The 27,741-nt window shown below is 42.4% G+C and overlaps 3 protein-coding genes and 1 pseudogene across 3 annotated transcripts in view; all 4 read left to right on the forward strand.

The window, feature by feature from the left end:
- Positions 1–27,741, forward strand: part of LOC133959189 (protocadherin alpha-C2-like) — a 107,883-nt gene that overhangs the window by 2,739 nt on the left and 77,403 nt on the right. The window contains exon 2 of the mRNA XM_062394284.1: positions 8,030–8,122. Within this exon, the coding sequence (XP_062250268.1) occupies positions 8,030–8,122 (93 nt within the window). The remainder of the gene's footprint in view (positions 1–8,029; positions 8,123–27,741) is intronic.
- Positions 562–2,988, forward strand: LOC133959106 (protocadherin alpha-8-like). The gene has a single exon (XM_062394207.1). The coding sequence runs from the start codon at positions 562–564 to the stop codon at positions 2,986–2,988; it is 2,427 nt and encodes an 808-aa protein (XP_062250191.1).
- On the forward strand, positions 4,378–8,122 carry LOC133959220 (protocadherin alpha-2-like; annotated as a pseudogene).
- LOC133959107 (protocadherin alpha-8-like) lies at positions 24,645–27,338 on the forward strand. Its single transcript, XM_062394208.1, has one exon. It carries the CDS (start codon positions 24,942–24,944, stop codon positions 27,336–27,338), a length of 2,397 nt encoding a protein of 798 aa, XP_062250192.1. The 5' UTR covers positions 24,645–24,941.

Genomic DNA, 27,741 nt, shown 5'->3' on the forward strand with positions numbered 1-27,741 from the left:
CATTGCTGAAGTAAACTTCCTGGTGTTGACAGGTTTTACCCTAATGTACCTATACAAGAGATATTCAGGGTCACATTAATTATTAATTAATGTTTTTAAAAACAAATCAAATTCAAATGTATTTCCACAGATAAAGATTTGTTGGAGGATTTAATTTCTCCACGTTTATTCAGAGGAATAAATGCTTTTCTTGGTATTTTAGAATGATGTAGCATTTGTCCAGAACCTCAGAGTCTAAATGAGATAACACTTTCGTTAAAACAAAAACTACTTAAAAAATGAAATGTATTTGTCGTGAACAGTGTGATCGCATGGTGTCAGTGTTTTAAGACAATAACGACCCTAGCTCGTCGTCACTGTTATTTGGTCCCACCTCTTTGTAGCGCATTGAATCCGACGCTGACGGGAGTCGGTGTTCTGCGACAGCCTTATAAATATTGTCCCGTTTTTTCCCCATTTTTGAAACAGAGTGACCACTAGCTAAATCGGCTGTATTGATAGCATTCATTTCAATGCAATTACTGATCCCGCGAGGAATCGTGAACAGTTTTGTTTGGGATCATGAAACAAAGAGGATGGGAGACGAGAAGGGCGAGAGGACGGTGGATGTGCTCCGTGGTTGCTGTGCTTTTGTGGAGCGTGGCCACGGCGCAGTTGCGGTATTCAATCTCTGAGGAGGTTAACGAAGGAACTGTGGTTGGAAATGTCGCAATAGACCTTGGATTGGATAAGAGCACTCTGAGAGAGAGGAAGTATCGCATTGTTTCCAGTAACGCGGATCCTCTTTTCCATGTAAATCCGAACGATGGCATCCTGTATGTGAGCCGGAAGATTGATCGAGAGGAGGTGTGCGCGCAGATCAGTACGTGTTTAATCAATCTAAAAACCGTGTTAGAAAACCCACTGGAGGTGCACTATGTGGGAGTGGAGGTGCTGGATATAAATGATCATTCTCCAAGTTTTCTGGAGAAGGAGAAAATGTTGGAGATTTCAGAGTCCGTGTTACCAGGAGTACGTATTCCGCTGAAAGCATCACGAGATCCGGACGGCGGTCTCTTTTCTGTTCAACAATATAGACTCAGCCCAAACGATCACTTCCGTCTCGAGGTTAAAGATAAAGGAGAAGATGGTAAAATACCCATTTTAATTGTGCAAAAATCGTTGGACAGGGAGGCAGCAGAAAGTCACTCATTGGTGCTGACTGCCTTGGATGGAGGAAAACCTCCGAAATCCGGTGAAATGACTATACTAGTAAAGGTTTTAGATGTGAATGATAACACTCCTGTTTTCTCTCATGATGTTTATTCCGTGATGCTGAATGAAAACGTTCCAGTAGAAACAATTGTCATACAAGTTAATGCAACTGATGTAGACGAAGGACAAAATGGAGATGTAGTTTATTCGTTCAGCAACAGTGTGAGCCATAGATTGTTAAAGCTTTTTGATATTAATCCATCTACAGGTGAAATAACTGTTAAAGGATTAATTAACTTTGAGGAAAAGGATAAATACGAAATTGAAATTCAAGCATCAGATAAAGGTCTTGCTCCTCTTTCGACTCAAAAAAGTGTCATTATTAAGATAGTTGATGTGAATGACAATGCACCTGAGATTGAGGTCACCTCTTTTTCGAGCTCCATCCCTGAAGATTCCAGACCTGGAACTACAGTTGCTCTTATCAGTGTAAATGACTTGGACTCTGGTCTTAATGGAAAAGTTATTTGCTCCATTGATGAGAATGTTCCTTTTAATTTATCACCATCTTTACAAGATAAAATGTATTCATTAGTAACCAAATCCCCTCTGGACAGAGAGAAACTGTCACATTATGAGTTGACAATAACTGCAAAAGACGCTGGTCAACCTCCATTATCGTCTGAGAAGACAATAAGTGTTGTGGTGTCAGATGTGAATGACAACAGTCCACAGTTTTCACTGAGCCCCTATACTTTCTATGTGACAGAAAGTAACAATCCAGGCACCTCTGTGTTTTCCGTTAAAGCTTTTGATGCTGATGAGAATGAAAATGCACATATTTCTTATCATATTCTCAGATATGGAAGCAAAGATAATAAACTGACCTCCTTTCTAAATATTAACTCTGAAAACGGAGACATCATGGCACTAAAAAGTTTTGACTTTGAAACGCTGAAAACTTTCCAGTTCCACGTTGTTGCGTCAGATTCTGGAACTCCGTCACTGAGCAGCAACGTCACAGTGAACGTGTTCATTCTGGATCAGAACGACAACGCTCCAGTCATCCTGTATCCAGTCAGCTCCAACGGTTCTGCTGAAGGTGTGGAGGAGATTCCCCGCAATGTGAACGCAGGACACTTGGTGACTAAAGTCAGAGCCTATGACGCTGATATAGGATATAACGGCTGGTTACTGTTTTCACTGCAGGAAGTTACTGACCACAGTCTCTTTGGTTTGGACCGCTATACAGGACAGATCAGAACACTTCGCTCATTCACAGAGACAGACGAGGCTGAACACAAGCTGCTCATACTGGTCAAAGACAATGGGAACGTGTCACTCTCAGCAACAGCTACTGTCATCATCAAAGTCGTGGAGCCCAAAGAAGCTTTTGCAGCTTCTGATGTGAAAAGCTCAACAAAAGCAGATGAGGACAATAATGTGACTTTTTACCTGATGATAACTGTGGGCTCAGTTTCAGCTCTTTTTCTCGTCAGTATCATTGTGCTGATTTCAATGCAGTGCTCAAAGTCCACAGACTATACTTCTAAATATCTGCCAGAGCCTAATTATGATGGGACACTGTGTCACAGCATCCAGTACAGATCTGGAGACAAACGCTACATGTTAGTTGGACCCAGGATGAGTATAGGATCTACTATAGCCCCAGGAAGCCATGCCAATACTCTAATGCTGCCTGACAGGGGAGGTACATCTGGAGAGGTAAGAAATGGTTATTTTTATCAGAGCAGAAATGCACTTCCTAAATATACAATTACCAAAAAATACTAAATCACGCACCTTTTCCAAACAGCTGGACATAAAATGATTTCGGAAACAGGAGTGGAATGGGGAGGTTTTTGTGTTTTTGATCTACTACTGAGTTTATTTGATTGTTCAAATGGTCATTGATTTAGGAAATCACAGATCGTAATGCTGTTATATCTTTGAAGAGATCCTGGAGAAGTAACAACAATTTATAGACATTTGCCACAATTTTCTTCTTATTTTTCAAAATGATAGCAATGTGGGCACAGACCATTATACAAGCTGAAACGAAATGATACATATATTTTGGAGAAATTGTCTATTTTTTTATATGCTGCTTGAATAATTGATGTATTTTACCCCAATGACAAATAATTCAGATGGCAAATTGCCCCACCAATGTTTGAATACGCTGAAAGCAGTTGTTGAAAATTTAAAACACTAACATGCTCTGGACAGATTTATTTTGGAACTAGTATATCATTCCTGATGCATCCGTGTCTTGTCTATTGCTGATATGTTTAAGTTGTTTTGAATACACATATTGACCGGTTTTCTATATGCTGGATAGTTGGACATAGTAAAAGCCTTTTTCCGTAACATTTAAGAATGCAGGCATTGTGTTTCACTGGAGCCTCAGTTGATATGTCTGAATGCAGCCAGACGTGTCGCTATCCATGGTGTTGAATGTTGTTCCAGTAGCAGCCACTTCTCTTAAACCTGTTTTGACCTGAGAACTGTGTGGTAGCGTAAATTCTTTGAAATAACAATCTCAGAAGGACCTGAAACTGTGACTCATGTCCCTAGATGCATAGAAGTGATTTATACTTAGTTTATCATAACACCAAACTGTTTGTCTCCTTTGGCCATTGATTTAATTGATGTATTGTTATTTTATATTACTACATTTTGAATGAACAGTGCTGCAATAACGTTCTGGGTCGCATGGTGTTGATATATTGGCAAATAGTGTCCAGCAAGATGGCGTCGGGGGTACGCCTCCTAGTAGCCTCTTTCTCACTCTGCAGAAACCAATGGGTGACGTCACGGACCCTCCGCCCAATATATATACAGTCTATGGTCTAGTCTTGCCAGCCGTCCTCCGGGTCCTTGTGACCCACAGCTCCTCAACTTGTCCTTTTAAACTTTTCCACTCGCTCCAAGACTGCACCGCCGTCTCTTCTCTGCAACCTGGCTCTCCTGGAAGTCCCGCCCCCCTCACACTCTCTCTCTGTGTTGTCTCCTCCCATTGGTCCAAGTCTGTCAGACATTGGCTCGTCACAATAAGGAGGTATATTATTTCCTTATTACACTACTATAAAGTCCAGAGTTATTATTTCGTCTGACTATTTGCAAACCATGGCACAAAGCGGATGGAAGGCGTGGATAGTGCGATGGAGATGCGTCAGCTACATGTTGGCATTGATGACATTGTGGAGCGACGCCTCAGCTCAGATTAGATATTCTGTATCCGAGGAGGTTAACGAAGGAAGTGTTGTGGGAAATTTAGCAAAAGACTTGGGAATTCACAAGGCGACGCTGAAAGACAGAGAGTATCGTATTGTCGGCTGTTCAGCGGAACCTCTTTTTCACTTGAACGGAGACGACGGCGTCCTGTATGTCAGTAGGAAAGTGGACAGGGAAGAGATCTGTGAACGAAGCGATGCGTGTGTGATAAACCTTAAAATGGTACTGGAAACCCCGCTGGAAATCCATTATGTGGCCATAGAGGTGCTGGATGTAAACGACCACTCCCCCATTTTCCCAGAGAAAGATAAACGGCTGCAGATATTTGAATCGACGTTACTGGGTGCACGGTTCCAGCTCCAACCCGCCCGAGACCCAGACGGGGGTCCGTTTTCTGTTCAGCAGTACACCCTGAGTCAAAATGACCACTTTCGTTTGGAGGTTAAGGAACGAGGCGAGGACGGAAAAATGCCCTTCCTGGTTTTACAGAAGCAGTTAGACAGGGAGGCTGCGAAGGAACACACGCTTCTGCTTTCAGCTCTTGATGGTGGCAGACCAGTGCGCTCTGGCACGATAGAAATACTGATTGAGGTGCTTGATGTTAATGACAATTCGCCAGTTTTTACACAAGATACATATTCTGCTATTTTAAATGAAAACACACTCCCTGGCACGTTAGTTGTACAGGTTAATGCGACAGATTTGGATGCGAGCGCGAACAGCGAAATCGTTTACTCATTCGGCAAAGAAGTGGACTTAAATGTAGCCTGACGTTGTCATACTCACAATTCTAGTCAGAATGTGAGTCTGAGACCGTTCCATTGGGCTGTGATTATGGGGCGTGTTTCAACCGAACCAGGAAATAAAATTCCTCTTTGCTCAATTGGATAGACCTACAACCAATCAGAGCAACGTAGTATGTGACGTATGTAAAGCGACGCATAGTTGTTGTCAACAGAACTCAGCTGCACGCACGCTGGAAGATGTAGAAGAAGATCAGTAAAAACAATTTGTGCCGGGGCTGTAAAAATAATTTAAGGATACACGGAGAGCTTACCAACACGATCAGCATTTTTGAGAGAAACAGTTAATGTAACAGCCCCCCCCGAACATGACGCAGAGTTTCTCTTCTGATGTCACACGGCTCTTTATTGTTCACTTCATCGTAGCCGTAAATACACCATAAAACTGGAATGACATTAAGTGTACGATATTTTAATCCATAAAACCAAACACAAACGTTAAAATACAATAAACAAACAAATCTCCACGAGACAAGTCTGATGCGTTAACGTGACAGCGACTCCTGTTCTGCGCTACCTGCAGCAAAGTAAATGGGACCAGCTTCCTTACCTCGTTCCGCTGGCGAGGGGTGTTAAACTACAGTTTTTGACAAATGCCGCACAGCCCGCGTCCGGTCGTAGTTCCTGCTCCTATCCTTGTGCCGGCACTGTACGACAGGTGTCTTATTGCACTGGTCCGCAAGCGAGGGATCTGGTGCGTCTATTAACATGGTCCGCTCCTTAAAAAACAGGTATTTATGCGAGGGGAGTCACTACGTGTAAAACTAAATAAGCCCAACACAAAATAACAGAATAAAACAGTATGCATAAAGTGGCAGGTGTAGCAGTCAGTTACAGTAAAGGTGAATGCACGTACGAACAAGTTCTCCATTTAGGATTACAGCTCCACAACACATCAAACAAATCGTATCGCATTTGTCGGTCCTGTAAGAACTTAATCAGACGGTTGGAACGCGACATTCCCGTGTCCCATCTTCTTCGCGACCATCGGGGCCAGCTGATAGATTAAACTTTTTCCGAATCCCGTAGGAAGGACGGCAAAAACATCTTTTCGATCTACAAATGCCTTGATCGCGTTTCTCTGTTCCTCTTTCAAAATGAATGCGCTGTCGATGTCTCCTAAAACAGACTCAATGGCAGCATCTACACATCTCAGCTCTCCAACGGCAGGCATGTTTGTGGAAAACAACGTCAACCCAAGGGCACTTTGATGACGTAGTTGATTACGTTACCGTTGATCATCTGTCCATCATCGTATAAAGCCCGCCCTGACAATGTGATTGGTCCCGATGATTTCGAACCGGGCATAATTTCTCCCCAACGGAGCGACTCCAGACCGAACTTCCCGACCTCAAATGTTGTGGGCGGGGCTAAGTTCGTCTGGCATCCAGGCTAACTTAAATGTGCAGAAACTATTTACCATAGACGCACAGACTGGAGAAATTAAAGTGACAGGTGTGATTGATTTTGAAGTGAAGAAAAGCTATGAAATTGATATACAAGCGTCAGATAAAGGATCAATTCCTTTGTCCACTGACAAAACTGTGGTAATAAAAGTAATCGATCTTAATGATAATCCTCCACAGATTGAGGTAACGTCATTTTCAAAATCAGTTCCTGAGGACTGCAGAATCGGGACAACAGGCCTCAATGGAAAAGTTTCTTGCTTTATACGCGAGGAGGCTCCTTTCACTATTTCTCCGTCCCTGCAGGATAATATGTACGCCATAGTGACCAAGTCCCAACTCGACAGGGAAGAAAAGTTTTCATATGAACTAACAGTTGTTGCAAAGGACACCGGTGAGCCCGCATTCTCATCTGAAAAGACCATAACTGTTGTCGTATCAGATAAGAACGATAACGTACCACAGTTTTCACTGAGTCCGTATACATTTTAATATTAGAGAAAATAATGACATAGTAGCACCGATCTTTTCAGTCAGGGCATCTGATCCAGACGCTGGTGAAAACGCGCGTATTTCTTATCACAATCAGCGGGAGAGCAGCGGAGACAGTGTAGGTCAGTTTTTAAATATTATCTCGGAAAACGGAAACATCATGGCGCTAAAAAGTTTTGACTTTGAAACGGTGAAAACTTTCCAGTTCCACGTTGCTGCGTCAGATTCTGGAACTCCGTCACTTAGCAGCAACGTCACAGTGAACGTGTTCATTCTGGATCAGAACGACAACGCTCCAGTCATCCTGTATCCAGTCAGCTCCAACGGTTCTGCTGAAGGTGTGGAGGAGATTCCCCGCAATGTGTACGCAGGACACTTGGTGACTACAGTCAGAGCCTATGACGCTGATATAGGATATAACTGCCGGTTACTGTTTACACTGCAGGAAGTTACTGACTACAGTCTCTTTGGTTTGGACCGCTATACAGGACAGATCAGAACCCTTACTAAACTTCTAAATATCTGCCAGAGCCTAATTATGATGGGACACTGTGTCACAGCATCCAGTATAGATCTGGAGACAAACGCTACATGTTAGGTGGACCAAGGGTGAGTATAGGATCTACTATAGCCCCAGGAAGCCATGCCAATACACTAATGCTGCCTGACAGGAGAGGGGCATCTGGAGAGGTAAGATTACGTATGTTGAAACTGTGAGGTGACTGTGCTTGTTGTCGGCAGAACATCAACAATGTCTCATTGAGTGAGATTTTGCTCAGTTCGCTGGCTTGGTATTTCTATGCAATGTTGACTTCACACACTTTTGGATTACGTTTTGGCAATAACATAGCTTTTTTAGGTCGCTGGCTCTGAGAAAATTTTCATTCACTCTTTCAGAGTGGATCCAGGATGAGTATAGGATCTACTCTAGGCCCAGGAAGCCGTGCCAATACACTAATGCTGCCTGACAGGAGGGGGATGTCTGGAGAGGTAAGAAAAAGTCCTTTACGTCAGGTGTGTTCTGGTAAAAGTGTTACTGACAAATCAGATGCCGTTCATAATGATTTAAGTGCCATAATACTGAACAACGAGTCAGAACAGCTGGATACAAATTGACTCTATGCAAAAACAATGACAACAAAATCATAATCAAGCGAAATGAGGAGGTTTGTGTGTCCTCTTAAAAATGTAGTTGTTGGATTACAGGTGGTTGTGTAGCTGGTGTGTCCTAATGTATTTAAAAATCTAACTAATATCAACAATTGACAGAACTTCTCCTTTTATCACGACAGACGTTATCAAGGATTGTATTATGTGAATATAGTGTATTCCTGTAAACGAATACTAATTAATTACCTAAATTAAGGAAATGTAACTGTATGTAGTAATATCAAACTTATTCTGTCCTCTCCATCTCAGTCTGCTGTCTATTTTAAGACTTTCTGGAATTTCATGTTAAGTGCACTGACCGATGTGACTATTAATAATTTAGAATGGAATGTGCCTATTTCAGACTGTGTGTGGTTGTGTAACGAGCTTCAATTCAGCAGATCTTTGAAGGAGTGGTTTATGTTCAGTTTTGTGTATTCCTGTGGCCATTGTGTTGTTCTCTATCTTATTTGCAAATTTCTGTCACAGCCTGTCCTAACATATCCATGTCTCTGCTCTGTCAGTTGCTAAATATCCAGATTGTTCAATAGAAAATATATAGGCTTCTTCAAATAACTGAGAGCACATGAATTGTGGTCTGTGTCGATTTCATCCTCTCAGACATGTTTCAGATTTCCCCCCCTTTGCCTATCCAGTCGCGTGTGAACAAAGAGAGCGACTGGCCGTCTCAGGATGTAAGTTGAGGTCTATGCTCGCTGATGTAGTGGAGGTGATTCAATGGACCATGAATGGCTGGAGCTATGACAGGGAGAGGGGGAGAGAGGGCCTGCGGATGGTGTGCAGTGAATCACAATGTACTGCCAGTCAGGTGGGGTTGGGACACTGTGCTACAGCAGGCTTCGCCCTTAACTACAGGACTGCAAATACAGTGATCAAGACAATTTTGTATATTTTTTTATTTGAATGGCTTTGAACAATGAAATTACCAGACAGTGAACTGCATCAGTTTACAAAAACACACACACGCACACACACTAGCTCCTGAGCAGATGATCACTTCTGTTCGACCAAAAAATAGGTCATATTTTATCACATGTGTGAAGGTCTACATGCTTCTTGGCTGATTCTGTGTCGAACACTGTGTGTTGCCCATAGCAACGCACTGGGAGACCCACCTCTCGGCGTCTACTGGTTTCCACAGACTAGCATGCACTGAGCTGTCTTAGCAACAGCAGCGGAAGAGGATGAAGGAGGGAGGGAGGGATAGAGAGAGCAGTAGAGATGGGGGGGAGGGGAAGTGGCTTTTGTATAACTCATCTATAGACATCTCACGATATTTAATGAAAAGGTGTTTATTTAAAAGGAAACACAGATTATGCGAACAAAATCAGGCAGCAGATGGTGCAGATATAGAAGCAATATTGAAGTCGGCAGTAGTTGAGCTTCTAATTAGATATTTTAGAGGATGGGGATCATCTTTTCTCTCAAACAACTGGGTCAACCTTAGGTTCCCCACCTATAGAACTGACTGTCAGACAAATGTGTGTGTATACAAAGCAGTAAACCAGTGTGCGGTCTGAACCCAGGGCGAGAGAGGATCAGTTCAGATTCAGAGTGGAGCAGCAGCTCGGCCGCGTGGCGTGGAGGCTGGTCAAACTATGGCTGTAGCTCCTCTGTCCAGTTTTATTCTTTGCGCTGCCAACATATACTACCCCTTTGCTTGTACGTTTGAATATTTTATGTGAGGCATATTTGATGTGTGTGTGAGGCATCATGTGCTCTTCCAGTAGTGCGATGCTGTGCCTAGAGAGCGAGATGCACAGAAAAGAAAGTGTTACTGATGTGGTTATAAATGAATGTGTCTCATTAAGAGTGCAGGATGATGTCGGTGGATCATTAGTTCTCTCTGGTTGCACTGTGAGCTGGTTGAGTGTCTTTTACTGAACTGTAAGAAGCTTTAATTACTAAGCCATGGTGCTTTTGCCTGCATCATTTGGAGGGGGGGGGGGAGGGGCAAATGGATGAGACAAGGGTGAACTGCAACTCGTGCCATTCGGAGTAGATGTTTGTCTGAGCTACTGAAAAATCAACACATTGTGTGTGTCTGTGTTCAACAAATCCTGTACGTTTTCTACCAATAATATCTAGGTCATGAATACAGCATGTTTATCATATATACATCCTGTCCATTTCCCCCTCTGGATGCTCTCTGTGGTGGAGTTGTGGCTGCTTGCTCCAGTGGGCTTGTCAGTCTGCTTGGCTGCCTCGGAAGATCCGTGCAATTGTGTTTGCATTGCACAGTGCAACGACCCTCGTTTCACGTGTCTGTGTGTGTTGTCTTTGTTAAGCGGGTGAGAGCCTTGTTTCCTCATTAAACTGGACTCAGTGTCATGGGGAGAGAGGGTATAAGAGAGGAGGCACATCTGCTCCACCAGGAGAGTGCAGACTGTGTGAACTGTAAATTCAGCAAATTGAGAGAGTTAGTCCTTCTATTGACTTTCACCAGCAACTTTTTAAGGATCCATCTCTCTGACCTGTTTTCTAAACATGTGCTTTATTTCACCGTACATTTTTTACTCTTCCTTAAAACTTATAATTATGTTATTTACACAGGGAAGTGGTGCCTTTTGTTTTTCTGGGTTTAATTTATTGTCTGTATTTCAATAGCAACCAAGTTTGACTTTGCCACAATGGGGGGTTATTAATTCTGAAAGTCTGCTTACAGGTTGCAGCTATAAAGGGATGAACTTCTGATCACTGCCACTGAATAACATGGTTATTTGACACCTGCCCACTAAACAAACAATAAGACCCTTAACTTAGATAATTGGTTAGATTCTATTTTATATGTTTATACTTCCATATATACATTTTAGTCCTAAATATTCCAGCATGTTTAATTGCAAAATGAATAATATCTTGTTTCTAGGGAACAGATAAAAGAAGCTTTTAGAATCAATCTGCTTTTCTTTGTCACTGAGGGAAATATTACAGCTTCAGGTTACTGTGATAACACCTAAGGATCTGCTCTTTCTTTGTTTAGTTGGTGCCGAGGGGATATGTCATCTCCTGATGAGTATTTGCTAGATAGTACAATATTGCTGTTATGCTAAAATACACCACTCCCCGCAGTACACTCTGTTCTGCCTCTGCCCTGTTCCACACAGCCCCTTGCTTTCCCCTCCTCTGTTTTTTGCAGCTTCCGTCTCAGTCTCCTCCATTCTCACCCTCCATATTGGATTGCTGTTTCCCCCTCCCCCACCCCAGTCTTGCCCTCCTTTTCCCGCTTTTATGTGTGTGTCCTTCGTTTCCTCTTTCATACACCACCCTTTTTTCTATCTCCCCATCTTCTGCTGCCGTCAATTCTGTGGTCCCTCTCTTCTCTCGTTTCTGCCACATGCTCTTTGGCTCCGCATTGCCGTGCCTCATGCCTGTAGGGTTGTGGCTGTCGATGCTGCATGTGTGCTGTTGTGTGTCAGTGGGGCACACTCTCCCTTATTGCTCAAGCATTGTTGGAGGATGGCGCCACTCATATTGAGGTCAGCGACAGTGATGGTAATCTAATTTACTCACACGGTATGGTACATGAAAATTGCTTCTATATTTATGTTCACACTTCACACACACAGCTACACGTCGCACATACATGTGTGTCTAAACAACCTTATTTCAAGACGGATTCAGTTGAGAAAGCAGAGCATGAGGAGAGTGTGCTCTCTCTCCTCAGATAGAAACAAAGACACACCCACAGTGAGTCAATTCAATCAAAGCTCTGCACCACAAATCACATGTCCTCTACTACAGCTATCATTTAAGGCAGGTCTTTGTTAATGATTTCAGAGTTTAATCTTTCATCATAAACCAAACGTTCTCCCCTAAGCGAGCCTGACACAGAGGGCACCTTCCAAATGTGCAAAATTCACATAACAAACACTGGGTGTAAAGCTAATGTCGCTGCTTGGTTATATTAAATCTCTCTGCCAATGTGCTTTAAGCCTCCATGTTTATGTTCCTCTTACGGCTCTCTCGTGTGTTAAACACCTTTCTGTTCATTTCTTTCACCTGTAAGCCTTGTTTACCTTTGATCAATCAGGTCAATTATGTTTTAAAGTCACTTTAACACAAATTGTGACTCAAACATTTGTAAGATAGGCCGCACCCTTTTGACCCTTGTTGTCGCTTCTAATCAGAAAAAAAACTACAACAATAGTGTGGAAATGAAGCAGGTTTTTAAACTTTGATGAAGCTGAACAGTGGGGGCAGGTTATCAGTCATGAATAAAATGTTCATCTGTAATATTGAAAACCACTCAGTTATATTTCTTAAAGGGTAAAAAAGAGGGAGCAGGTCAGGCCTGCCACTGAAACAATAGTTTAAAAAACAACTCTTATAATTATCAGGCCAAACCTCTACTGGCACAGTGCAGCACATATTAAGGCCTGGAAATGTGTCAGCCATCACAGCATATTACTTGGACAATAATAGTTAGATATGTCTTGTATCTTGGGTGGATTCAGAATGCTTGTGAGATTACAGCTATTACAGATTATATTAGACAAATTCTATATCAGCGGGTCTCTGACTGAACCGCAGAGGCTACAATAGTATAACATTTTTGTTTTTTGACTATTACACTGACTTTTGTTGCATATAAATACTGGCTTTGGTGAATCAGGAGGTTGTTTTGTGAATCTCAGCAAACTCTGACACTGCGGCAGTGCAGTTTGTATTTTGTCAATAATGTGATAGTGCATGTCTGTGCGCTGCTGTATGTTGAACGTGTAGTGGCAGAGAGGGGATGAACAAAATATGGGGAAATGTTTCTTCTCTGTTACAAGTTAGACAAACCTATTCTCAGAGGTGCAGCATTTACATGTTGTGACATTAACTTTGAGTCTTGTTAATTTAATGTCAAACAGCAACCATTGTTTTCTGTACTGTAAGAGCCAAATGAAGGATGTGCAGTCAACACTTATGAGTGGGAGACCTTGTTGAAAATGCAGACATGTGTTAGACATGGAAAAATTTGGTATACATTCACACAAAAGGGCAGGATTGAACCTTTAATATACAAGTGGCATGCATATTTGTTTTCGCTTGCCTCTTCACTAACAGGGAAAAATCAGAGTCATTGAGCCAAAAATTCCACTGCGAGCTAAATTCACGACTGTGGGCTGAGACTCCCTGGCACTGCTCCTTGTTATCTGTCCTAGAACATGACCAGACTGGTTCAGAGCCATGTGTGGCTTTGATGGGAACTGGCTATATGGGTGAAACCTGTTTTTTGTTTTCTCGTGGCGATAAAAAGAGACACCAATTTTATTTGTGAGCTTATCTAGCACTCGTGACCTTTTGTATGAAGGCACATAGTAACGACTTTAGAAAATCTCTATAGTTGTCTTTTCGTCTCACTTCCATCGCTCTTATGACTGGTATTTTTCTGAGCAGCTCTGACCTTCTTGCTCTTCCCTCCGCTCGGTTATATAAGCCCTCAGCTTCATCACATCTCAGTTCATTGACTCAAGGTTATGTGGACGAATCCTGTAGGATGGATCTTTCTCCTCTCGTTTTAGAATCACTCCGCTGCAGCTGAATCAAGGCACTTGGGCCTCTCTCCAGGGTGTTAGCCAGGCGAACTTCTTTTATCAGTTACACTGCCTTAATGAAAACCCTTTGCACACATTATCTTCATGTGTCATTTCAAATCCCTGCTGGATGATACGAGCTTAGCTCAGGGTGCTGCATCATGCCCATGCGTTATCTCGCCTTATTTTTAATGATCTGACCATGTAGTATCTCACCAGGAATCATAATCTTAATACTATGATGGTGCTGAACAACATGTTGTTTTCCATACTGTATATATTGTGTCAGTCTGTCTGATGTAATAACAAGTGTTTAGCTGCGTTAAGTACAGTTAGCCCTGTGCTTTGTCTTTTTTTTCTGAATCAACAGAGATCAGAACAGATGTGGGTCTGCTCTGCTCTTGTTTGGCATCAGTGCTCATGCAGCCACAACATCTGCTGCATGCGCTTAGTTCATCACCGCCTGCCTGGAGGATTGAACTGACTAAAGGGTCAGCGCAAGGCCGGGTGCAAGACAGCCTGCCATCAAGTGGAAAACTAGTGGAGACATATAGTTGATTGAGTAGCCATGCGTCCAGTGAAGCGTCCTGAGATCTAGATGTATGGGATTAGGATCGTGATCTCCGACTGAGAGGACATTTGAATGGGTGAGGGGAGACGCACAGTCCGTTAACCGATGGATGCAGCCTTCGTAAGAGGATTGCCTTCTTACAGCAGTATCCCTGCACTGCTCACTGTGGTGGAGATAGGGCAAATGCTCACACACAATTCGTGACATGCACTTGTCTGATTAAATCCGTATGTTGTATTTATTTCTGGCCGTGCATGGATGGGATCAGATGTTGGCTGTTAGAGGGATCCAGTCTGTCCCTGCAGGATTTCTCCTCCCCCTGTGGCTATTTGTCCCTGCCCCCACACTAATCACTCTGGGTAATTTATGGTATAGCAAGTGTATTCTTCCTACTTGGGTATTCACAACAACAGAGCTGCATATTCTAACTTAATACATGTAAGTAGAGATAAAATATAATTCTATTAAGAGATTGTCAGAGGCCATTTTCTGTAATTTGTGTAGATTTTAGACAGAATCACTCACTCCATCTGCTCGGCTTTGACTAAACTGTGTGAAAACGAACACAGCAACAGTTTTGTATAGATCTTTTTTTTTTTAGTATGTTTAATTAGTTCAATATTGAGTGCGCAGAGTGCTCGGGTCAAACTGGGCAGAACTTGCCTGTGTAAGCTCACAGAGATATTTGTGTCATGCTGCTGCTGCAAAGTGACAAGCTTTTCATGTTATACATTTAGTTCAAGAATTGCATGACCCTTTAATGCATAACTTAAGCAGTTTTCTTTTTAAAGCCATTACATCAACACAAACAAGCCTGAGTGTAATGCTGTAAATTTTCTTTTTTCTTGTTTTTATTCATCCCTAAATGTTACATTTTAAAAGGGGGACATTTCCACTTGATGTCACACATAGTTTTACAACTAAACAACTCTCTCTTGATGCACTCAGCCTATGTAGTAGCAGAAATATAATTCATTGATCTGTGGTCCCGCAGGGCCGCAGAGTCACTGTGCTGATATCAACTGCATGTGTTCACATGACAGAGAGAAAGCCTGTTTTTAAACACAGAATAAAGCTAAAGCCAAAATAATTCCTATGCATTTTCTTATTATTTTAAAAGGATCTGGACGTCACCTCACAGTGTGGACCAGTGAGCTGCTCTGAAGAGTGACTCATCCCGTCCCACATGTAGCTTCCCATTTTGCAGAGTTGGTCTGCTGCGTTTATTTTTAGATGAACCATCTGTCGTTACAAAAATCAAATCACGACCTTGGACATTTAGGGTTAATGCGAGTATTATTCTATCAGGATATTAGGGAGATTACCAAATGCCATGTCCTGCAGCCACACATACTTCAGCTGTGTGCGTGTGTGTGTGTTTACAGGCATGTAAATCACTATATTTTATTACGTTACCCACCATCTTATCAAGTGGGTGCAGAGTATAAGGAAAAAAACAACGAGACATGGGTGTGAAAGATGAGTGTCGATGCTGTAAGCCTGACTCATATCCCACTCTCTCCTCCCACCGACTGACTCCCCCTCCCATCTCCGCCTCTTCCCCTGCTTTTGTTCTCCTTATCACTACCCCACTTTACAACACTGCGTTCTATCCCTCTCATCTTTACCTTATACTGGATCATTTACCTTTGCATTCACTTTTTTCTCAGATCCTTGTAATTGTGTTCACATCTCATCATTCTCATTCTTAAACCAAGAATCCCTTTCTGTGTTCTTCATCCCTCTCCACCTCCTACGCATCCTGATTTCCTCTAGCTGCTGCTCTCTATGATGCCCCCTCCTGTTTCTCCATGTAACTGCAGGCCGGTAGAAAATGGCACCTTTTTGGAGTATGGGTTACGCCCTCCGTTGTTCTCTGTCATCTCTCCTTTTTTTCCATTTGAGTCTGCTATTCTTAGTTTAGTTGCAGTTGGGACACAGAGCTTTATTCCTTCATCATCCCTCTCTTTCCTGACACGGCCTCTCCTCTCAACTGCACTCCCTCTTTCAAACTGAAGCTGCAAGTGGAGCTGAATATGTCACAGCACAGTTCTCTGTCTCTCAGAGCCATGTCTGAGGCAGAAGTAGGCAGATGGGGAGCACAACCAAATCCTTAAAGCCCCAGGCCAATAACAAAACCCCCTTTTTGTGTGATTTCCGTGTTTGTGTGTGGGTCCTGTAAATGGCCTCTCTGTGTTTTGTCAGTCATTTTGTGTGTGTGGCTTTAGCAGCTGGGCATGACTTTTTCATAAGCAGCATGTGAAGGAAGAGAGATATTTTACTTTGAAATACAATTCTTAAAAAGAGTATTTTTCACATGGTAACAATCTGTTCTTTAGGGTTAATGATCACAACTCAATTCACTCCTTAAGTGTCTTAGGCTTTAGGTACAGATTGTTATTTTGGGTACGGTTATACAATTCCATGGTCACGGTGTTGTTTTGTAAAACCTAAAGATGGAGCTCTGTGGTTCCTGGATTAGAGACTTGGGCCTTAAATTACTGCTTTAGGGTTAGGGTTCCTAAATATATACAAAATCTAAACGTAAATACATTTTCAGGTAAAAAAATTAGTACATTTATTATTAGTGGCTTTCTTTTAGATGCCTCCGTGTCACTCATTGAATGATAGTTTATAGCTATACATAATCTACTGTCAAAGTTTAACATGTATCACTCCAACACTTAAATCTAGATCTAATGTGTCAGAAATTACACTAACATAGACTTGTGATTCAGCTTTGGTTGAAACTGTGTCTTTGTGTGTCTCACCTAATGTGTGATCACTTAGCTCAGGCCTCAGTGCAGCTGTCAGTGTGTCACATCATGCTTTTCTCTATGCTGGTGGTTTAGATATGAGCAGAGATTCATAGCAGATAACAAGATCAGCTATCACGTGATGAAGTAAATATAAAAATAACTAAATCGTTCATGTACACCAAACCAAATCACCCAGTCTACATACTGAGCCAGATAATCTAAGCATCATATTACAGTTAATGAAGGGAAAATCTGCTTAATGGGAGTAAGAGGAGCAAAACTGAGAGACTACAGAGTTGTTAAAACAAAAACATGACCAGTAATGAGAAGTTTGGTCTGCATATTTACAGGCAACTGCTAATGGGATCTTTGTGATAAGACTGGAGTAATTGTTCCCTCATCCCTTGTTTGCTCCCTAATGTTCGTCCTAATCCAGACTAACTTTGGTTTGTCCTCTAACTGAGAACTGGAGTAAATTGTGCCAGTGGCTCTCTATCATATATAGTAAAATAGATAATGATTATTATTAAGCTATAATATAAGCAGTCAATATGAAACGGTTATAGTGCAGCAATTCTTACTTGTGTGAAACCCAATACTAGATGTCCATGCGATATATAGAATTGAATTACTTGTGGCGCCAAATGCTTTAAATCACAAAACATTGTCCATGTTGCTTCAGGTGTTTTGAATACGAAATGCTTGTCAGAGCAGGGTTTCCATTGTGCCACCGCTGTCAGCTCTCCCAGCTGTCCTGGATTAAGGCTTGTGTAAAGTGTGTAAAGTGGTAATTCTACTGTGGTGCTCCTCTAATGCGATTAGGTGGAATCATCTTAATGACGCCATGAAGAGTCAGCAGCACACAGTGTACATCAGGATGCTACTTTCCCTCAAATTACAGACTATAATCTCCAGGGTGCTTTCGAGTTTTTACCTCTATAGGCCTATTTTGTGTTCGTTTTGACCTTCTCTGTTATCTGTGCCTTTACTGTCACAGTTCCATGTTTATAAAAGCCAGAAGTCTCGACAGATTTTTCAAATACAAACTCTCTCTTAAATTCCTTTACAGTCTTTTTTATGATGTGTCAAATATTTACTCTCAGGATAACACAATACAATTCAACAGCACCACAAACGTCAACCTCTAAAACACTGTCTAGATTAATTAACATTTAATACAATTACCATACCACTCACAAACAAGCTGAAATGCATCTTGCACTATCCTCATCATCATCACTGCAGCATAAGAAGCCTCTTTTACTACACACGCTGGGGTGACGTCCGTGTAGCTGTTTAAGTTTTGATGCTGACGAGAGTGGTGGATGATGTTTGCTGTTCTCAGATAGCGGCCGCGATGGAGCACAAGCTTCGATGATTGGTAGGCAAGTCATTTTCTATGAAAAAGTGGAGCAACCCTTACAAAACCATTTCAACCATTTCCAGGATCTGATCCTCTGCAGGCCGGCACTCTCCTCTATTATTCAGACCCCTTTTTCTTTTCTTTTTTTTAAGAAATGGGCCAAGCCCTAGTGCAGCAGGCCTCCTGCACCTGCAATGCATTTCAAATGCAGCACTGCCTGCTGCATATTAAATGCTTCATGACCGATAAGAAAGTAAAAATAGACATTACACAGTACTACATACATGTGTAATGTGATGATGCAAGGAACATATTAATGAGACACCACCTTGTGTGTGAAAGAAAAAAAACACAATTTGACGTTGTAAACAACAACATACGCAAGTGCTCCATTAAAGATGCCCTGTATTCTGCAGTTTTCAGTTGTGTGTGATTGAATTTTCTCTCTCACTTCACCTCTTTGTTTTGATTTGCATCAGCATGGATGGAAATGTGCAGATATAGTTAGACACATCCACAACCCCTCTCCCATCTGGGCGAGTTGACGTTTTCATTTCCGGAAGGAAGTGTGGCAGACAGCGAGGCTGCTAGTGTGCTAATCTAATATTAGGGCTTTATAGCTTCTCCTGCCTCTGACACCTGTGAGCCTGCATACACATGTGAAAACTGATGGAGAACAAAGAAATGGGGGAAAACACTCCCCCTTGTGGCAGAAAATGGAAATAACTCGCTGCTTCTTCATTGCAGTATGTGTGTCTGTGTGTCAATAAATTCAATTATTTAGCTTGTTGACGCTCTGTATGCTGTGGCCCATCAACTGGTTTTGCTATCGAGCTTTTTTTGTATCAGTATTGATCAGCGGAGAGCGGGTCCTGGCCTATTTTCCATTCTGTCTGATTTAAGCCAAACACAGTCCATGCCCTCATCCTCAGGGAACCGTGTGATTGACAAATCTGGGTTATCTATGCCTGAATGTGAAGCTAGATTTATTCTTAATCCCACAAAAAAATTGTTTCGGTTTTGGCTGTTGCTCTGTGTGTGAGAGAGAGAGATAGTGTGTAAAGGCAGTCTGTGTTTCCTCTATTATATTAAATTATGTTTTTGCATGAGTGAATATATAAAATATGGATAAGCAAAGGCTTTTTAGACCCAAAGTAACCTGTATTTGAATCTATAGGTCTGTGTATGAGTGTGAAAAGGGAGGAATAGATGTCCTGTCCTTGGTGCACAGTGTGTACTGGGTGCTCATAAAGAGGGGTGCGGGGGAAGGGGGGGTGCAGGGAGGGGCTGTGACGAGGTCGGCATCTGCGTCACCATGGATACAAGGGAGGGAGGCAGTGAATTAATTTCGGGTGCTCCCTGTGAAATCACTGATCTATCGGACACTGCCTTTGTCGCTAGGCACAATGTTGAGCCAATCAGAGTGTCGGTTACACAGTCACATCGATCCCAGCTGACCAATCAGATTGTTATGTCACATCTGCTGTCACCAGGGCGTATTATGGATCCTTTTAATTATTGGCAGTTTCCAGAGAGGGTCTGTAAAATTCACCCTTCTCTGCAGCCAATGCTGTCACAGCCTGTTTACTGGGTTTGACTTTAACATTTTATTTTCATGAAGACACAGACATGGCATCTCACTTAAATATACATGAATAAAATTCAAACATTGTTTCTATTTGTGCTCATCTCCCCCGCCCTTCACTTACAGACACACACACACAGGGAAATCACACAGACTCTGATCATTCATTCCTAAAAAAAAAAACCACTGCAGTTCATGCTGTCGGTGCTACTAATGACTATTAATTAAATATTACTGACCAACCCTGTTTCAGTTGACCTTATGTAATGAGATTAGGATAGGAAATGTCTAATGTGATTAGTATAGTTTATCTTTCACAGTCCATGGCCTCGTTGCACAGACTGCACATGAAAGGAGTCTTTATGAACATCCTTTTACTTGTTACCAGTGTCTGTAAAACTGTAAAGAAACATAGACAGTACTGTATATAAAATGCCGTAGGAATAGTTAGATTAGATTAACAATGTGTGAATTAAACTCAAACTCTACTGTCCTGTCTCTAAAATTGAGTGCTGGCAGCTTGTGACACCACTGAGTGAAACAATCTCATCAGCAGCAACGACATGCTGTTTCTCCTGCCTGTTGTTTTACAGTCGAGTAACTAATTATGTGATATTTGGGTATTGTTCCATTACTTTCCAAATGAGTGAACACTGTGGTACTGTGCTTCTAGTTTTATCTCAGGGGTGTGTGCATGTGTGTGTGTTTGGGCATCCTCCATATTGCTGTGTCCTGGTTTTCATCTTGTTCCGGCTCATGTTTCCATGGACCCGCCCCTGTCCTACTTCCTCCAGAAACCAGCGGCTGCGAGCACGGATTTGGAAATAAATGATTAAGTGGAGGTTGGATTAAGTATGAGAGTGATTCATATTCTCCCCCACGTCTTTCTGTGTTCCCTTCTACTGAAATCACATGTCTTGTAAATAGAATATATAATACCTTTGTGTCGTTCGTATTGAATATGTGATTGTGGTCATCTAGTACATGCAAAGTATTCTATGGGATTCTGTGCATGTCTGTGTATGGATGTTGATGCTACCTAAAAAAAGACACCAAAAAGTATTCTCTCAGGGAAAACACAATATGTTTAGTGTGCATCTTTTAAAACTATTTTTCTGTCCTCCCTCAGAATATACTTAATATGTGTTCCTATTCTGAAATTTCACTTCAAATTTTTCAAATATTGTTATACACATTACACCAGTCTTTTACATCCTTATCTCCATTCATCTCCCTACATTTTTAGCTTATCTAAATCACCTGAGTGCTGCTGCATTTGGGTGTGGTTCTATAGTCACACTGTATGAGCCATATCAAAGCTGTTTATCAGAGAATCTGCAGAGAATGTGGTGAATTCGGTTCAGCAGCACATTTTCAGCACACAAAGAAAATGGGGGAATAAAAAGGTCTTAACAATAACAAGATACACACTGAGTAAGGAAGGAAAGATGCAAAAGGAGTAGGTTGCCCCCTTGTGTCGTGATGAGCACTACTCCGCACACAAACAGCACAGTGACATCAGTATCCCGTCACAAGAAGCAGGATGTGGTATATAGACTGCAGAAGTGGGGGTGGTCTCCTGGGTTCTGGCCCAGAGAGGGTGCAATGGGTTGGGCATGGCAGTGTGCAAAGGTCACCCTTTCTGTGGGGCTGTGGGGGTGGTAGGAGAAGGAGGCACTGCTGCTGAAGTGGATATGTCAGAGTGAATATGGTGCTGCAGTGCTACATTACCAATGCATGAGCAGCCCAGCTGCAGCACTGGACAGCCAACATGCACCGGAGTGTGGTTTGTGTTTTGGAGCTGTCATCACAATGTGAACTGATCTGCTCAGAAAGATGAAAGTACAGAATGAAACGGAACTGTAGTGCACAGAAATGTGGAGGTGGAATTCAAGTAGTGTATTTTTTAAATAAAACCATTGTTTTGCATTGAGTGTATATGTGTGTGTGTGTGTGTGTGTGTGTGTTGCTATGGAGATAGAGAGCTGTGCAGAAGGAGAGAGGGAAGGGGGGGAGGGTCTCGCCTTGGACCATGTTCAGATAGCACCCTTCCCCCATCTCCTCTCACACAAATGCACAAATGAACAGTGAGGTACACACCCTGACAACACACATCCACTCACACAGACACTAAAACACACACTAACACACACCTGATGGTTATGCTAAGGACTACCATGAAATCATTAGTATGGAGGAGATTCAGAAGCTAATTTGGTGACTGTATGGGGTGGAAGCCCTTTAATTATGCAGTGAACACGCCTCAACCGCTGCTGTCGACTGCTTCCGCCCATGCCCCCCCCCCCCCTTCACCTTCTCTCTGCTATCATTGCTTTGTGCTATTTCTCTTCTAACTTCAACACGTGAAAGATATAAACCACAGACAGACAAGCAGGTTAACTGGCACACATATATTTAACCACAGGATGTATTATGCACAGCTCCCAATGTGCAGGGAGCAAATACTGTGTATTTTTTCCTAAATCGCCATTTATCATTTTAATTATTCAGTAAACCAATTATCATATCCTCAGGAAATGTGACTTTGATCAAAGCAAAGAGACTTCATTAATAAAAAGTTAAATACTGCCTTCACAAGGACTTTGTTTTACAACTAATACTTTATCAATTAAACCAACACACGTGTGAATTTATACATGTTTGGGAAATATCATCTGCTGTTTCTGCATTAATGCATACAGAACCATGAATAGATTAACTGACCCCTCCGCAGATGCTTCCCAGAGGAGCCTTATCTATAATTGGAAGAGGAAGCTCAGTGTGCTCAGCATCTATTACATCTGCAGGACGCAATCAGGGTTTCCTCTACACGGCCTAATAACCCTTAAGTCCAACAGCCTCATCCCTATACTGTGTGTGGGCTAAAAAACACATGCTTCACTTGTTGATTGTAGAAAATAGTGTAGTTAATTTATAATTTCTTGTAAAAGGTGCAACTTGTGAAGGTGTAGGTGCTTATGAACACAAGTAAATGTCTTGTGCATTCGGCCTAGAAAAAAAGGTCATAGTGTCAGCAGGCCACAAAGCAGATTGGATGCCTGGATCATTTCTCTAATGTGCTGAGTAAACTGACGCATCATGATCATTATGTGTCATGTCGATTTTATGAGGAATATAATCCAGTCTGAAGTCCGATAAGGTCGCTGCCGCAGCATAAGCAGTGACCTACATATGAATCGTTGAATTTCATCTTCTGGGGCTGATGGACCAGGTGATCTTTGAATGTGGGTGCTTGTATGTATATAAATATCCCACAGAATGCTCTATCTATTGTAGTTTAATTTATGGGATGTACTATTTTGTCGTAATATACATTAGGAAAATTGAACAGGTCATGTGATCTATTATTGTTATTGCTGTTTGGGGTTAACAGATGACTGCGGCTCAGTCTGTGATGGTTATTAATATTTTCAAATCAAATCATGTTATCTACAGAATGGAAATGGGACAGGAGTTTCTCAATCCAGGGATTAATCCTGGGATTAAAGCTGAGGGAAATGTTCATAAACTCACATCTACACTCTGTGGGGAAACACAGTGAGAGACACCACAGCACCCAGACATCTCCCCTGTGCTGATGCATACAGCCGGACAATCCTGCTCAATTAAATCTGTGATTGGCCTTGAGATTGACATAGAAAAAACAAAAAGAAGGAAAAGGGAGTAATGTCGGTGGGGTTGGAAGAAATTGTATGAACAAAAATACATAGTTTGATCGGTGTTAAGCCCTCATTTGATCTTTATATATAAAACGGTGTGTTGTCATTTAATGTCACAGTAAAAATTCATGAATTGAAGATTAAAGTCTAGACTACTAGGAATGACTTACTTACAGGTTATCATAGAGACAGAGAAGTAGATAGAGATTCAGACAGAGAGTGAGCAAAAGAGAGACAGATCTAGAGATAAAGACAGTTAGAGAGAGAGAGAGAGAGCGAGCGAGAGAGAGAGAGAGAGAGAGAGACAACAAGATTGAGATGTTATCAGATAGAGAGGGACAGACACAGAGGGAGAGAGAGAGAAAGACAGAAAAGGAGATGAAATAGAAAGAGATACAGTGTGATAGAGAGAAATTCAGACAGAGAGGGAGCGCGAGACAGATACCTAGAGAGAGAGAGACAGACACAGAAAAAGAGATGCAGTCCGAAAGACAGACAGCGAGATAGGAAGAAATGCAAACAGACAGGGAGAGAGAGTCAGATATCTAGAGAGAGAGAGAGAGAGAGCAAGAGAGAGAGAGAGAGTGTGAGTGTGAGAGAGAGAGGGAAAGAGAAAAGAGATGCAAACAGATAGAGAGACACCAAGATAGAGAGAGATGCAGACAGATAGACTGAGAAAGACGGAAAGAGAGAGTGAGATGGAGATGCTTACAGATGGAGAAAAAAGAGGGAGGAAAAGAGAAAAATAAATATATATAGAGAGGGAGTTTGAATCTTAACAGGGTCACAACACATCAGGAACGTAATGTGCTGTCCATGGTGCTGAAAATAAATTCTAGCTCTCTGTTTAATTATTCAAAGGCGCATAGAGTTTAAACCAAAGCAATTGGCTGCTTTGGAGGCAACATATTATAGTTTCATTATTATCTGCATTTCACCTCTTTCACCACGTGGCGTCAGTGTTGATCCATCAGTGACAGCGCTACTCTCTGATACTACTAAGCCCCTCCTGTTTTCAGGCAATAGGAATGTTTCTTCAGTCTTTGTTATAAAGAGGCAGAGGACGGTGGAACATACGCTGGATTTTCCAACCACTTAAGAAGCTCACCTCAGCTGATATCTTCCATATAGTGCATTGACAATACTGAGCCGAATTATGCCTTTGCCTTGCCAATGGAGCTATTTGGGGATTTATCTGTGTCTTTTTCTTCTGGATTGTAATTGGCAAACGGTGTCTGGGCAGCTCTCCTATTCCGTCTCAGAGGAGCTGAACCCGGGGAGTCCGGTTGGAAATATCGCAAAGGATCTAAACCTTAATTCACAAGAGTTGGAATCCCGCATGTTCCAGATTGTTTCTGGATCAAAAAGGAAATATTTCGAGGTAAATCTAAAGACTGGTGTCCTTTACGTCAGTGAGAGAATAGACCGAGAGGATCTCTGTGCAGAGGAACTGAAATGCTCAGTAAGTGTGGAGGCTGTAATTAATAACCCTCTGAAGCTTTATCATATTGACTTAGACATTTTAGATGTAAATGACAACGCCCCAATGTTTACAACCAATTTACAGAATTTGTATATCGCAGAGAGCACGTTACCAGGAGTGAAATTCGCATTATCTGAAGCAAGTGATGCAGATGTGGGGAGGAACGGCGTCAGCACTTACAAATTGAGCCAGAATGAGCATTTCTCGCTGGCCGTGCACAAAGCAGGGGATCGTGGGTCTGCTGAGTTAGTGCTGCAGAGAGCGTTAGACCGAGAGAAACAGCCTGTCATCACCATGACGCTGACGGCGATAGATGGTGGGAACCCTCCGAAAACCGGCACCTCACAACTTATTATTAATGTTTTAGATATTAATGATAACATTCCGATATTCAGTGAAACGTTGTATAAGACAAGAATCCCCGAAAACACGCCTGTGGGTACAACAGTAGTCGCTGTGAACGCCAAGGACGCAGATGACGGCCTGAACGGGGAGATTGTGTATTCGCTGAGAAGCAAAGATCAAGATCGCGTGCTTGATATATTTGAAATTGACAGTCATACTGGTGTCATTGGGGTAAAAGGCAATATAGACTTTGAGGAGAGAAAGGCGTTTGAGATACGCGTGGAGGCAAGTGACAAAGGCCAGCCTCCCATGTCGGCTCACTGCAAGGTGCTGGTAGAAGTGGTGGACCTGAACGACAACGCTCCTGACATCACTGTGACGTCACTGCACAACACAGTGAAGGAGGACGCCGGTGTCGGCACCGTGGTGGCGCTGGTGTCAGTCCTCGATAGAGATGGAGGGAAAAACGGTGAAGTGAAAATCCAGATTAAAAACGAGGTGCCACTCAAACTCGAGACAAACTACAAAAACTATTATTCTCTGTTGGTTGCCGGACCCCTTGACAGGGAGACCGTCACTAGATACAACGTCACCATCGTGGCCACAGACTCAGGAGACCCGCCTCTCTCCAGCACCAGTGTAGTTTCTATACGAGTTTCCGACGTGAACGACAACGCACCGCTGTTCCCAGAGCCGCTGATTAATGTCTACGTGAACGAGAACAGTCCAGTGGGAGCAGTTATTAAAAAGGTGACTGCTACTGATGCGGATATTGACCAGAACAGTCAGGTGAGCTACTCGTTTTTACAAAGTAACAGTAACCCACTACCGTTATCTACAATGGTGAACATCAACTCGGAGACAGGAGATATAATCAGTCTGCAGTCGTTTAACTTCGAGGAGTTGAAAACGTTTCAGTTTAAAGTTCAGGCCACAGACTCTGGTGTTCCTCCGCTCAGCAGCAACGTGACTGTGAACGTTTTTATCCTGGATGAGAATGACAACAGTCCTTCGGTTCTTTCTCCATATTCTGAGCACGGCTCCGTTAACAGTGAGAGCATCCCCTATTCTGCTGAAGCGGGATACTTTGTGGCAAAGATCAGAGCTGTAGACGCAGACTCTGGATACAACGCGCTGCTTTCTTATCACCTCTCTGAGCCCAAAGGAAACAACCTCTTCCGGATCGGAACCAGCACCGGGGAAATCAGGACTAAGAGGAGAATGAGTGACAATGACTTGAAAACTCACCCCTTGGTGGTGCTGGTTTCTGATAACGGAGAACCCTCACTGTCAGCTACTGTGTCTATAGATGTGGTGGTGGTTGAGAACACAGCTGACATCCAGACTCAGTTCAGACATGTGCCCACAAAGGACGATGGCTTCTCTGATTTAAACCTGTATCTGCTGATCGGCATCGTGTCGGTGTCAGTCATCTTTCTGCTGAGCCTCATCACTTTAATAGCTGTAAAATGCCACAGGACAGACAGTAGCTTCAGCAGGTACAGCGCCCCAATGATCACCACCCACCCTGACGGGAGCTGGTCTTACTCAAACGCTACTCAGCAGTATGACGTCTGCTTCAGCTCAGACACGCTCAAGAGTGACGTAGTGGTTTTCCCCGCACAGTTTCCGCCAGCAGATGCGGAGCTGATCAGTATTAATGGAGGAGACACGTATGGCAGGACTCAGACTTTACCCACCAAGGAGAAGGTGAGTGAACAGTGAAAGTGTAATCTTAAGTTGTTATTCTCGAGGGTTGTGGTTGAGAACATGCTGCTGTTTAATATGAAGACAATTCACAACGATGTATCGATTTATGGTTACATTTCTTAATGTGCTGTGTGCGTTATGTTGTAGTATATAGGCCAAGGCAACGATAACTGTGAAGTTAAAAACAATGCAACTTTGAGTAATTATTATGAGAAACTGTAATATATTTGTGTCGTTGTCCATGGTGCTGAACTCCTCACCACAGTGTGTGTGGTTTTTGCGGTAAAAAGATGGCAACACTTTTTATGCGGGTGTAATCATCTATATTCACCTGACATATCTTGCAGTTCTTTATATTTATTAATGCATGATGTGTACCAGTCGTATGCTCTTCAAATAAATCAATCTTTAATTTGTG

This window comes from Platichthys flesus, chromosome 8 (genome assembly GCF_949316205.1).
Source record: "Platichthys flesus chromosome 8, fPlaFle2.1, whole genome shotgun sequence".
NCBI classification, from domain to species: Eukaryota; Metazoa; Chordata; class Actinopteri; order Pleuronectiformes; family Pleuronectidae; genus Platichthys; species Platichthys flesus.